General features: G+C 35.0%; 1 protein-coding gene across 1 annotated transcript; it reads left to right on the forward strand.

Annotated features, from left to right (window-relative positions):
• The first annotated feature begins 746 nt into the window (after window positions 1-746).
• Window positions 747-14,871, forward strand: Osbp (oxysterol binding protein). The gene is given in 12 exon segments (XM_072894093.1): window positions 747-1,502; window positions 3,520-3,585; window positions 5,795-6,000; window positions 6,360-6,613; window positions 7,381-7,554; window positions 7,556-7,574; window positions 9,731-10,029; window positions 10,120-10,352; window positions 10,437-10,713; window positions 11,458-11,837; window positions 12,181-12,401; window positions 12,495-14,871. Coding segments are annotated over 12 exon segments (2,400 nt in total). The 5' UTR covers window positions 747-1,374; the 3' UTR covers window positions 12,638-14,871.
• The last annotated feature ends 454 nt before the right edge of the window (window positions 14,872-15,325 follow it).

Raw genomic sequence — 15,325 nt, forward strand, 5'->3', positions numbered from 1 at the left:
AAAGATGCTAGATCTAGAGTGTATGTATGTTACATTGTAACTAATATTGCATCATCTTTCTAAATAAATCATAAATACACAAGTTAAGATGGAAAAAAAAGCAAATAAAAATATAAGAAACTTTTCAAAATCATAATAAGAATCTAGATACTTTCCAAGTTTTTTGAATCCAATCTATTAAACAATAATTTCCACAATACATATGCATAAAGAAATGATAACCAATCAGTATTATGCCATTGCTATCTTCTGATTGGTTGACTTTTCAGTGCCATGCATTATGCGTCTATATATTTTGTATATTCTATGGGTTAAGTTCTTATACCGACTGCGGTCTATTTTTCTATTAAATCGAACATGGCGCCATATTCAAAGAGAGATTGGAAATAAATTTCAAAGATTTTTCTCAATTCCTTACTCATTCGTCAAACTATTAATCTTTATATTTCTATCATTTCCATTTCGATATTTTGATATTTTACAAAAAATCTTTTTCTATAAAGCACACGGATCAATATTTTAATGACACGATTAAAAAAAAAAAAAGAAAAAAAAACTAATATAGAAACATTAGTTTTCTACCAGCGTCGTCGTCCAGGTATTATATATATACACCATGTAATATATCCATCTAAATTTTGCCACAAAATACGTGGTTTATTAACAATTTACATTTAATATAAAACATTCAAAGGTCCATAGAATCACAGTTATTGTGTTTGACATTTCAGGCATGCATGCATGTGTGTGTGTGTGTGTGTATGTGTACAATCGTCCATGTGTCAATTCTGTATATAGATAAAAGTATAAAGTGCGCGTAAAAGTAGAATGGATGTCTTACATCAGCGACAATGGTAATGAAGGTTAGTTAAGCCATGTTGTCAGAGAGAGGACAGAGTGAAGGGAAGATCGTGTCTTGTGGCAGATTGCGTAAAAGAGGGAATAAAGACATGGACAGAATCTAAATAATATTACGCGACATTGATACTTGGCGGGTTGTACGATATACAAGCGGAATCGATATCGCTTGATAAAATCGCCGGTTGCGTGTCATTCTCTTTGACTTTACATTACTTTACGTCACCGTGTGTACGTGTACAGTGTATATACGGGACACAGGACAGCACAGGACAGGGTGTATCGGTAGCAGAGCAGAGGTAGCAGCACGCGGTGACGGTGACGGTGACGGCGGCGGCGGGAAGGGAAGAGATTTTCCCCCCTTCCACGAGGAATAATCAAAATGGTGGACTCGCAGAACGCGGGTGATGGTGATGTGGTGTAGGCAGACATCAGCAGACATCGGCTCGCATCGTCGTGATCGTTTTGGAGGAAAAAGACGAAAAACGTGAGCGTTAATACGCGTAGCCGGACAGCATGGGCGACCCGAAGAGCCAGCACGGCGGGCAGGAGATGAAAGGCTGGCTTTTCAAGTGGACAAACTACTTGAAAGGTTATCAACGGAGATGGTTCGTCCTGTCAAACGGCCTCCTGTCGTATTACAGGTAGTTTCCTACGTGTCATCGGATCTACCTTTACCTACCTACCTATCTACCTCTGTCTATCGCCTTTGTCAAATTCTCCGACTTGCGCGACCGCGTCTCCATTCGTCTTTAGACACCCTCGTTGTAACGTTATGACGATCGATCTTCACGAGATCGCATGCCACGGCTTGGGCCTTGGGCCTGCTGTCTGCATTTTTATTTCCAACGATTATAGTCAACGTCAGCTCCCAGCCGCGTGGAAAAAAAGACATCTAGAGACACGTCAAAATGCAATATGGGGCTGTTCTCTGGCCGCGATTAGGTTATGTGTGCGTATATATGTGACAGTATTTTTTTTTTTTTTCTTTCTTTTTTCTTTCTCTCGATCGCCCCGCGGTCAAAAATAGCCTGGCAACAGCTGATCGAATATGTCGTTGAAGCACTATCTGGGAAAACGCGTACGCGACGTTGACCAAATGTCTACGCGATGGACGATAGCGCGCGTTGTTTGCTGACAATGTACTTGATTATTAATTAACGGTATTTATCAGGAATTATAGAGACAATTAAAATTATGGCGTAATCGTGAGTAATTAAAAAACGGAGAGATGAATATTGGCGCAATTTTTTCTTATCGCTGTGCGACACATTTAATTTGGCAAGAAAACAGCGCGGGCAACAGCTTCTTATTATTTTTCAAAAGTTGATTATCGCATTTTCCGTGCCTTTCTTTCAATTATCATCTTCCAAAGAGTTTGCGATAAGACATATTACAATGACAACTTGGACACGCATGTATATTGTATATAATCGGGGTTTAGGATTCTCACAATCAATCGGTTCCAAACGCGTTTACGATTCAAAGTCGATTTATTCAGTAATACTGAATTGCTTATCGTTTATTTCGATATTATTTCAATCAATCTTTACCTTTAAGTTCTAATCTTATTTATAACGTAACGTCAAAAAACACGACGCACGTTATATACTTCCTGAAAAACAGTCAAGTATCGTGACGATTACATAAAAGCGTGATAAAACTCTTTCCAGACGATACTGATACAACATTGCTGTTACATTTACATGGTGCGAAATGTAGAAATCCGTAGAAATTCTTAATAAAGTAGTCGATAATTGTTTGGTGTTATTTCAAAGAGTTGCTTGAGAGGTTTAGAATTATTTATGATTGTTGAGATTAACAAAAATTATCTGTATATATTACACTTGCGTTACAATTTTTATGTTATTACATATACTTGTGAAAGAATTTAAAAACGATTTAAAAAGAATTACGATTCTATCGTGCAGATGTTCGCATTTGATCATGCATTTCGTTCATCTGAATCGAAGATTTAATTATCTTTATATTTTCTTCTCTTCTTTTATCAACTTGCGAGATTACTCATTAAATTATTATTTAAACGCTTCGTTATCTAGCTCATGGCGTCTTTTTGTAATTCGCAGCTTTTACAATTTTCGTCAGTTTTGTTCTGGCAATTTCGTTGCAAAATTAATATTAAGTATCGAACGATAGAGATTTTATCAAGAGACGAGCGCACAAATAAACGTCTCGTCCATGATGTTATTTTTGTAGAGCAACCGCGTTTTTTGACAGATGATTATGCACCGGCTTTCTAGGATTTTTCGTTTAATATTCCGCTTGGCATAGTTTGTGTGACTTGAGTTTGCAATGTCTTTTCCCGAAAATTGTTCTGGAATGTATTACGAATTTTTCTTGTTGTACGAATTAATTCTCGATTTTGTCGTAAGGCTTCTCGCACGGCAAACACAGCGTGCACGCAAAATCACGCAACTCGTGCTACAAAACTCGAGTGAATTTTATCACCGTCGATATTACCGATTCCCTTTTTCGATTTATGCAAATTTGAGGAGTGATGAAAAGTAAAAGAAAAAAAAAAAAAAAATGCTACGCTTTTTCGTCTAGGCAAGAAAAAAAAAAGAAAAGAAAATTTCAAATAATACGCTTTGCAATATTACACGATATCAACGGGGTCTATTTGTTTTATGGATTGTTTAGGGCTGAACCGACAGGGGGGCCAAAGATATCAACGCGACGCAAGCGGAGGACTGGCAGAGCCTCCGAGTAAGTAAAAAAAAAAAAAATAAATAAAAAAAGGAGAGAGAGAGAGAGAGAGAGAGAAATAACGATGTGTACGAAATCGCCGAAATATCCCGACTTTCCTCTTATTGTTAGCAGAATCTGTAATTAAACACGGCTAAGAACATTGAAGTTTCCAATTTTCATTTTTGTTACTCAATTATTTGTTATACACAAACACCCAGCCATCACGTACACACACACGCACACACACACACACACATACTCACACTCTATTACATTCAACTCTATATATTTAAATGCAATTTTGTAACTTGTCCCATCCATTTGTAATCATCCGCTTTCTCTCTGTATCTATTTGTAACATGTGAGCGATAAATTTATATGTAATCTGGAAAAATTAAATGTTCCTCTTCTCATATATGCTAAACGTAGCCTCTTGTTATTGTCATGCCTTTCTTTCAGTTTTCTTTCATTCTTTCTCTCTGTGTAGGTATATGCGTGCGTGCGTGTGTGTGCGTATTACAACGCCACGTGCAATGAAACGTGCCGCTTTTTTATGTTAGTCTGCCGTTCATTCCGATCAAATCTCCGTTTCGTTACTTTTGTTCACGCAGTGGTCTCTCTCTGAGTAGTATATATAACGATTATTATCGGACCGACAAAGTAATTGCTATAATAAAGTCTCTAGATTAGATAGTTTTATTTATTTTCGAGCAAACGCTCGAAAGTTGTGTATCAACCGATAAAAATTATCTATCGATTATCTCTTTCCTTCCGAGTACAATTCAGACGAAAGATTTTGTAATCCTTTTGTTAGATAATATAGTTTATTCCTTCCTTCTCGTTCATCTCTCTCATCAGTATATTTCTCTCTTCAAATACATTTATCTCTCTTCAAGAATATTTCTTTTTCTCCCAGTTAGTCCTTGTATTCTCCTAATTTTTTTAACACGTTTTACATAATATTTTGAGATAACTCATTTACGATACAATGTTTATTATTCTATAGTAACATATCAATACAATTCGTTTTCATCAATTATCTAGCGTATTTGAAATAGATCGACAAATTTTGACAGTGGATTTTATTCATGGATCTTTATTCAAGGATGGAAAAGAAAATTATGTAATCATAGATCCGCATTCTTTCCGAGCTACAAATAACTTAACATCTACCGCAGAGTTTTGCAAGAATTTCCAAAGATTGAAAGAAATTTACTTTTGAAAAAAACAAATTCCATCTTTTGCTCCTCCTTTTTTTTTTTTTTTTTTTTTTTTTTTAAGGAATTGTTGAAAATAATTTTTTTTTTTCCGCAATGAAAGTGAGATGCACAAGCTTAGAGAATAAAGTATTGACAAAAATAGAGTAACAGATTTATTTAAAGATTTATTAATAAATTAGCGTACGCTCTTATATATCTTGTAATATTATTAATAAGAATAAAAATGAAATATTTACATTACTAAATTTACCAGCCATGCAGTTTTTGCAAAACCTTGCCATCGACAAAAATTAATTTAATTAATTGAAAAAGAAAGATATTTTTAGATTTATAATCATCTTTTATTTTCACCCTCAAGCTGTATATAAAGTACTTGAAAAATTTTGACGATCTACTTCAAAGACTTCCTACAGACGATTGTTTCAATTGAATTAGCATGACTTGTTCCTTTTTTCCACGCAGAACCGTGATTGTTGCCTGTTTGATTAACCCGAGTGACCTCACGTGCATGATCCGATTGAGAGCTCCTACTCCGTTCTTTAGATTGTTTCGTTTAGATTGTTACGACGAAATAATTCATACGGATTGTTGGACTATTTGAATTTAAGTCTATTTTATTTATGTAGACGTAGACAAGGAGCCGGATCGTTGCGGGACGGTAATGGGATCGCTTCTAACGAGTGTATTCTCATAATCAGCGATTACGCTAATAAACCCATATCTTTTAATTTGTCCAACTGCCCTTAAACTGCCCTCTTGCTCTGTTTCTCCTTCTCTTTTTCCCGGCGAGTCAGATGCGGTGTCACAGATTAACGCAGACAGTTGTTACGTTGACGTGTCAATTTTTTAGTAAAAAAAAAAAAAAAAAAAAAAAATACTTCAAGAACAAGAGTCTCGAGTCTAATGCAATTATAAACTCACGTCTGTCTTGTTCTGTGTCATTCGGCTGTGAGGTGATTCCAAAGGAATGTGAGTACTCGAGACTGTTTCTATTTTTCTTATTTTAGAAACCCCGCGGAGATGTCCCACACCTGTCGCGGCACGATTTCCTTACATGGGGCCTTAATACATACAGTGGACGCCTGTACCTTTGTCGTCAGCAACGGTGGCACGCAAACCTTCCACATCAAGGCGTCGACCGAAGTGGAGCGGCAGCAATGGGTTACAGCCCTCGAACTGGCAAAAGCCAAAGCCATCCAAGCAATGGAATCTGGTTTGTATTTGCTTCTTATTGTTAGTACATTCTAGTAATGTGCTTTTTTTAACACATCTTTTCCATATCGCGCGTTTATTTATAAAATATCTAAGTGTAAGATTGAGAAAATATGCGAAAAATATATAAATATTCTAAATCTAAATTTACATTGATAATTGATGCATTTCAATTTAAATTAAATAATCATCAATATTATAATCTGTTTGAGATTTTTTAATCCGAGTCATATCTTGTACGAATATCCCCCAACGTTATAAGGAACATTCTAATATCAATACACTGTATCTACAAGTCTACGCATTATCTATCGTTTTCATCTTCTCGAACTTTGATACTTTATGCGAAATCTCTTTTAGAAGAAGAGGAGGAAGAATATCAAGATAACGACAATCAAAACGTAGAAACTGCGTCTGTGATTAAGGATCTAACGCGACGATTGGACGATCTGCAAGCGTGCAACGATTTAATATTCAAGCAGGGAACTGCCCTTCAGCGAGCTTTATCCGATTTGGAAACGTTAGAGCCTCCGTCCCCCGAATTGGCGGCAAAATTCAAGACCGTCAGCGAGCGAGCTACGCTTTTCCGGATTGCGGCAAATGCTATGATAAGCGTAAGTTTCAACAATCTTTCTTATAAATTTAAATATTTAATTTTTAAATATATTGAAAAACACACACAAAATATCTGTGAAATGTTATCGTGTCTAACGTCATGAATTTATTTAAAAATATTACGAGAGAGAAAAATTTGCAACAGGCCTTATCCTGTTTTAGTTTTACAATTTAAAAATCCATTTTATATTCTTTGAAGTTTATTTCTTTTTAACAAGATATATTAATTGTGATTGAGTGTAATTAAATAAAATTGGTGCATTTATGATTGCAATAATTTTTTAATTCAACATTATACAATATATATAAAATTTTTAACAAATTCTCAAATAAAAAAGTCTAAGGCGCACATTCAGGAGAGATCAGCTTTGAAAAACCTACATCAGGATTTGCTAAATAAATTATAGAATTCATAAAGTATCTTTAGATACTTTTGTACCGTTTGTAAATGTTATAGTAATGAGATATACATGACTGATCGAATGATTCATTCTTAATAGATAATATAATGAGAGCAACGAGGAAAAGACATTTCTTGAGATGTGTTTAGCAATTCACTCCTGTGATTAACGCGTTCAAAGATTAGTTAGAAATTCAATTTAACACAAAATTTGCGCGCAATACAATTTTCATTTTTATGTCAATTAAAATCAGCTTTAATTCTATTCGCAAGATTAGATCCTTGGCATATCTATAATACTGATATAATACTGATGTAGTCTAACAATAGAATCTCACTAAAAGTAAATTGTATACATTGTTGCAGACAAGTAACGATTACTTGCAACTAGCCCAGCAACAGGAGCCTAAATGGAAAAAGATGCTGCAGCATGAACGCGATCAGAAGGTGCGGATAGAGAAGATGGTCGAACAATTAGCTAGGCAACATTCTCATTTGGAGGAAGCGGCACAACATGCGATTCCTTCAGCGACAATTGCAGGGAGGACACAGACCTTCACGTAAATAATTTTACATCTGCATTCTTCGTTTCGTAGCACGTTCATTCCCATATCGTAGTACATACCGTAGTTTTCGATATTTCTTAATTATTCATTACGTATTACTATTTGACAGTTTAAGACACCCTACGCTTTAAAAAGTGTGCGACAAAACTTTTCTTCAAGTTGTTGAAATTTTATTTATAAATATTAATGCGCCTTGCGCGATATGAATTTTTCAAATTAATAGCAAATTCGATCATCCGCACTACACCGTCCTAGCGCATACTAAAGGCTACTTATACATGAAGATATTTAAATAAAAAAGAATCATATAAACATTTTAAATAATTAAAATTCAATCATGATATATTTGTTCGCCATTTTTTTAGTAAAACATACATTCATCAACAAAGTGTTTATATATTACGTCGTTATATACTTACATACATACTTCATATATAGCAGCTTTTAATATACACTAGTGTGGTGTAGTGCGGATGACCGAATTCGCTACAAGTCGATGACAGACAGAATATCTCTCGTCGTTACTATAAAAAAGTATTTTAGCAATATTAAATATTCCGGCAATTATAAATTTCAAACTAATATTCTTCCAAAATAAAATACATCTGAATAGGTATTTTTAAATTTCGCATCTTGCGTTTAGCACAAAATTCACATCCGTTGGTAAAGTTTCTGGTAGAGAGATGTGAAATATTTTCAAATCTTAGCGCCTTTATTTTATTTGCTCGCATCTACGCTAGATGGCTCTGGCAAGGTACACACCGATGCAACACGTTATCGCATCGCGCGGTTTACGTCATCATCCGTGGTGTGCTACGTACTCAGGATCTGTATAACACACATTACGGCATATATATATATATATATATATATATATCTATCTATACGTACATATATATATATATATGTATATAGAACAAAAAAGTGTACATTTTCGCGCGTACTCGTGTATGATAATATATATTTCTACGCGTCACGGACAGTGTTTTTCGGGCTTCTTTCGAATTTGACGCTTACCCAGACGACCTTTGATATTCGATACGGGTTTTCTCCGAAACTCGTTTCCGGAGAATTCGGGACCAATCCCCCCCGCCTGCCGCCTGCCCCCTGCCCCCTCCCGCTCCTCCTCTCTACGAGCTGCGTGAAGAAAAAAACAGAATCAGACGAGGTTGTCAAAACAATAAGCGGCGGACGAGTCTAAAAAGTGGTGCGTTTTCATTCAAAGATTCACATGTTCCCCTCAAGTGTTCGCAAAAAGTGACAGGATTTGCTTTCATTTGTTTCTCATCAAAATTGATGATCTCGTCATCTCCAGACGTACGTACGTGGACAATCGTGTTCAACAGGATGTGTCAAACTATGTCCTACACTCCTATACGTTTATTCCTCGCTCTCTCTCTCTCTCTTTAGAAGTGTTCTTTTTATCTGTACCATGTTATACTTTCTGTACTTGAAATGAATGCAATTGTAAGCGCGGATGTATATGTTTATACATACATGCTTAGATATATCCGAAAAAGAGAGAGAGAGAGAAAAGTAGCAACAGAGCGAGTAGCAACATAAAAGTGTAGCTAAACGGAATAGATGTAATGTGTGTGTATACAGTAGGTTTTTGTAATCCACAATTTACACCGCGATTCTCTTATTAATCTTACAATCAAGCATTGCGGATTCTCGATTTTGTGGAGTTGAAACGCACGGTAAAAAACAAAGGCAAATTGGCTTTAAATTTGAAAGAAGACTGTACGAGAACGAGGACAGACGGGAGAAATCGGAGCAGGAACTAGGACTCTGATGTCTCGTGTCCCGTGAGTTTCGCGGAATATTATATCGATTTTTTATTACCGATAAGATCTCGATCGAGTGGAGGAGAAAACGGCCGCGTACGCGTGTGTCATTAATGCGTGTCACGTTATAATTTACACGATTACCTGGCGTTTCCCAATCTTATCGATGGCGTCGTCGTGCGATACGGATCACCGCATTCATTTCTTATCTAAATGCTTATCTAAACTTTCGGAAACGATTAGATGACCTCTCAGATGTTCTCGGTCTGTGTTCAGTTTTTTTGCTTCTGCCCTCTCCTTCGGTTTGCAATTTCCATGAAATGCGTTCCACGCGTGACACACGAAAAAATGTTCACTTTACAGATCCTGCAATTACGACATCCCCGTCGGAGGATGAGGAGGATAATGCTGAGTTTTATGACGCGCAAGAGTCAGATACTTTCACTTTAACCATACCTGGAGTCGCCACAAGTAATTCGATTTCCCATACGAGAGATCGCACCGATTCCCAGGGTAGCGACGATGGCTCCAGTTCAGAAGGAGATCCGACACCTTTGCCCGTTTCCGATTCTACTGGCGCAGAGTCGTTTCTCATTGTGACCGATTCTACAGCAGCACAGACTCCTTCACCCGTCACAACCACCACAGACGACCTGGACAATGTAAGCGAATTTTACTTTTTTCTTTTTTTTTCATCATTTTTTTTAAATATTTGCAAAAGGATGTAAACATTTTTTTTTCCCGTGCTATAGATTTGGCAAACCAACAATGGCGGCAGCGGCACCAGGGTGACCACTGTTTCCAAAAGGAAGCGAAGGATTAAGGTACCTGATAAACCAAATTATCCCTTGAATCTATGGAGTATCATGAAAAACTGTATTGGCAAAGATTTGTCAAAAATTCCTATGCCAGTCAATTTCTCCGAACCACTTAGTATGCTTCAACGGTTGACAGAAGACTATGAATACGCAGATATTCTTGATAGGTACAATATCTTTTGTTGTATGTTTGTATTTTTAACAAAAAATATGAAAATTGTGTGAAAATAACAAAATGTTCTTTTAAATAGGGCTGCGGAATGTACAGATAGCTATGAACAGATGGCTTATGTAGCTGCGTTTACTATATCTAGTTACTCTACAACCGCTGCTAGAACGGGAAAGCCTTTCAATCCTCTTTTGGGTGAAACTTACGAGTGCGATCGTACAGATGACCTTGGATGGCGGGCAATTTCGGAACAAGTATCCCATCATCCGCCTATGGTAGCTCAACATTGCGAAGGAAAGAAATGGCGGTGTTGGCAAGAGTTTACAATGGCCTCCAAGTTTCGCGGAAAATACCTGCAGGTACAATATTTTATTTATTTATCGCAGAATGTACAGCACTGTATTTACATATTTTCTGAAATTCCAAGCGTAACATTTTTTGAAAAGTATAAGATATTTTTTCAAAAGTCCACAGTATCTACATAAATCTGGACAAATATATAAAAATAAAAATAAAAATGAGTATACTTGATAAACGTGTAGTGAGAGATAGATTATTTACTATAGAATAATATATTAATATAACATTATACAAACTAATTTGTCAAATTAGTATACATAGGTTATATAAATATTTTCTACGTGTATACATATAATGTTTGAAAAAATATTGTAAAATTTTTAATTATGTTATCAACAAAAGCAGTTTAAAATGATTTTTGTTCTTTTATCGATATATGTGTTTGATATGCTTTCTTTAATATGATAAAATTTATAACAAAGTTTATTGATTTTCTATAATAACGTGACTCGGGGAACGAATTAATTCTAAATTTGCAGAGTCTTAGGCTCTAGCATCTTGCACATATATATATTTATATGTGCGATTTTGATGTCATCTCAATATACTACGGTGTAAATACATCTTAAGAAAAATAAGTTGAGAGATTGGCTTTTAGAAAATGTATATGACAGATTAAAAATCAATTTAGAAATATACATCAATTACTACACATACACTTGTACAGGCAATAATTCAACTATTGCGCAACTATTATCTTTTTTTTTAATACAGTCATTTAGAAAATTGGTTTTTCCAATCAGGTGATTCCTTTGGGTACTGCTCATTTGGAATTCAACAGTGGGCAGCAGCACTATACATGGCGTAAAGTTACTACTACAGTACATAATATTATAGTTGGAAAACTATGGGTCGATCAAAGCGGTGATATGGATATCGTAAATCACAAGGAGGGTATCAAGTGCCATTTGAAGTACATACCGTACTCGTACTTTTCGCGAGACAGTCAGCGTAAGGTGAAGGGAGTAGTAATGAATTCTAACAAGGAAGTCAAGTGGGTAGTACAGGGTACATGGGACTCGAAAATAGAAATTGCACCGGTAATCAGTACGTCTGGTACACCTGATAATCCAGTCTACAAGACGGGTCCTTACATATTGGCGTGGAAACGACGTATGCCTACGTAAGTATACCACTCCAATAGTTATGATTTGTATAGAAACTGAAAAATTGTCGTTTGAAAAAATATCATTCTTTTTCTTTTGATATACATATATAAATTTTTATTTAAACACAGCGATTCAACCTCTTACTAAAATTATAATAGTAAATAGAATACAGTTTATCATAATATAACAAAAATTATTCCGAATGTAAAGTAATTTTCAATATAAAATACATAAAAATATTGGTTTTGAAGAAGATTAATCGAGAGAAAGCTCTTTATTATATGTATATTTAATATAGTAATATTTTTAATGCATACGAGATGTAGATATTTTTAACATATTAATTTAATTTTACAGTGATGACTGTGAGAAATATTATTCATTCACGGAATTAGCATGTCAATTGAACGAACCGGAAGAGGGTATAGCTCCGACGGATTCTCGGCTGAGGCCCGATCAACGATTAATGGAAGAAGGACGGTGGGATGAAGCTAATGCCGAGAAATTGCGTTTGGAAGAAAAACAAAGAGCGTCGAGACGAACTCGCGAGCACGATGCCGAAAAGGCTGCTGCACAAGGTAGATTTATATATATATATATATATATATATTGTCAAATTTTAAAAATACTGAGCATTTTCGTTTACTTGGAAATTATTTGTTCTTCCACAGGCTTACCTTATGAGGCGTACGAACCGCTGTGGTTCAGAAAGAAACAGGATCCGTTCACAGATAGCCGTTGTTACGTTTATAATGGCGAATATTGGGATTGTAAGAGTAAAGGTGATTGGTCACGATGTCCAAACATATTTTAGTTGATTATATAAATTATATTCGATAATGATACGAGACTCGTCACACACGTATATACAGTGCGTACAAGTTTTGGATCATTCAAGTGACGATAGTCGAGATTGTACAAGTCATGACCGCTTGTGGTGGAGACTTGAATACTTATAAAATAACGTTGACGTGATAATGGGATTGTTATAGGATATGGTGTAGCGAGATTAATTCTTCCGAAGTTGCTGGCACTCTGATGTGTATAATATGCAATTGCATACTTGCATGTCATAACATCACATTTGTTATTTTTTTGATTCTCCCATGTCTTTCTACCTTCCTCTGTGCAGCATTCATTTATTCTTTTCTTTCCGAGTACAATTAGGCGCATTTAATCCAATGCTTTTATATATATTTATATATATATATATATGCATTTGTATGTTATTTCTTTTTGTTTCAAGATTTTGCGAAATAATTGATTAATGTAAATAACTACTACTCATAAATTTTTCAATCCGATTAATTGCATATTTAAATTTTGCATAAATCGGCTGTATGTACGAATTTATGAAGAATCGAGCTGAAGTGAGCATCGATAAAACTGAGCGAATATTTTACTACATCAGCCTAAAACTAAGATAGCAATATTATGATTGTAGAAAAAAAATTTGTGAAGAAGTACTATCACCATTATCGGGGAAGGAGGGGGGGGGGGGTAATCAAGCTCAATATTCTACTTTTATAATATATCCAGTACTCTCGATTTATTTTTAGACGAATACGAATCTAATTTTCTAGAAACTAAATCTTGAGTTTTTTCGGAATTAGTCGTGCTATTACACGTAGATGAAAATTTGCATATTTCATCATTTGATCCATTGCTGAAAGTATTTACATAAACATTACGCAATATACAGAAATGTACAGCGAGGAATAAAATTGAGTATTCTATATGCATTGGTGTAAATCAAGACACAATAATATTTTTATTTTATTATGCAACTTGTTTTTATGAAAATAAACGGAAAATGGGCATTTACAAGTATCAAAAAACTCTCCAATTTAATTATATATAATTATATATATATATATATATATATAATTTTAAAGAGAGTATGCCCTTGGAATTATATCATAATATTTCCCTCGCTGTATATTTCTCGTTCGATGCAGTACGTATCTGAAATATTCGAAATGGAAATATATAAAAATACCGACAGTATTGTCCGAATTAACGATGAATATAGATATTGTACATTAAATGATTTATGCAATGATTTCGGATATGAAAGCGCAGCGATAATTTGATCGCTGCTATTAATTTTATATAATATAAATCGACAGCCATGATGCTTCCAAGTTTTTGGCCAGTGTTGTTATTGCAAAAGCCACGCCATTACACATGCTCACGCAAAGTTTGAGCTCGTTAGATAGAATATTTTCTCGAGCTGTAATACAGTGCAGTTTCATCATGGAAGTAGAACGATAAGGACAGAAATACTTGAAATGCGAATTGTACGAAGGCTCCCAAGTGCTGCTCTGCCCGATTAAACGATTAAATTATCGGGTCCCGAGCTTAATTACCGATCGCTTCTTTTCGAAATTTACGCTATAACATAGAAATACACACACACACACACGCGCGCTATAGGCACGCGTGACTGATTTACAGCGAATGATTTACGTATGCATCTATGTATGTATGTATGTATGCATGTATCTATACATATGTATGAAGTTTATGAAGTATGTATGCCTCTCAGTACACGCATACACACACACACACAACACACACACATGCGGTTAATTGATGAAACTTATTGTATATCTCCCTTATTTATCAGCACATAGGCTGTTTCATTCGCAACGTTATCAGGTATATAACTGTACGGTCTCAGCCATGTGCACGAGTATATCTCGACGATAAGCCGAACGGAATGGCTAGCTTACAGCCAATGTCTATAATGATCATTACGCTAAGTCCTCTCTGGCTGTATTATAATTTTAATAGTTTATATAATAATTGAGATGATTATATATACATATATATATATAAATATAAATATAAATATAAATACAAACACTTGTATACATATAAATACAAATTAAATATAAAAATAAATAATTTAACAAGATGCGACGAGTGTGAGCCGAGTAGAAAAGCTATCTTTGGATCATTAGTGTTGTATGTACATACGTTACATTAGCTGTAAATCGTGTGAAGAAAGGCAACAAAAAAATATAAGCTTCGCTGATGAAGAAACATTTATTTTGTAGCATATATTCACGCGTGATCGTTTTTTGGCGTCTTTTTTTAATAGTCATCCATCGTCGATCGCATAAAAAGGCCGTAATTGTATTACAAGAGACTTTGTTCTATCGAATAAATGATATTGAATCAAAGATATAAAAAAAAAAAAAAAAAAAAAAAAACTAAACGCGATCTGAATTTAGCGATTAAGAGGGTAAAATATATTTTACTAAGAGATCGCTCATCAAAGATTCGTAAGGATGTGCCGCTCGTATCCTTAACGCTCAATTTTTATTCGCTTTCTTTCTAGAAATTTATTTTTATCGGCATTTGCGAAAGAATTTTAAAATGCTCGTCGTTTTCTCGAACAATTTTAAAAAAATGTCGAGAACATTTGACGGCGTTTTTTTTTCTCGAGGAAAGAGTAAATTTACGAGTCAAATCAAATATCCTCGCATCGTTTGGC

This window comes from Anoplolepis gracilipes, chromosome 6 (genome assembly GCF_047496725.1).
Source record: "Anoplolepis gracilipes chromosome 6, ASM4749672v1, whole genome shotgun sequence".
NCBI lineage: Eukaryota > Metazoa > Arthropoda > Insecta > Hymenoptera > Formicidae > Anoplolepis > Anoplolepis gracilipes.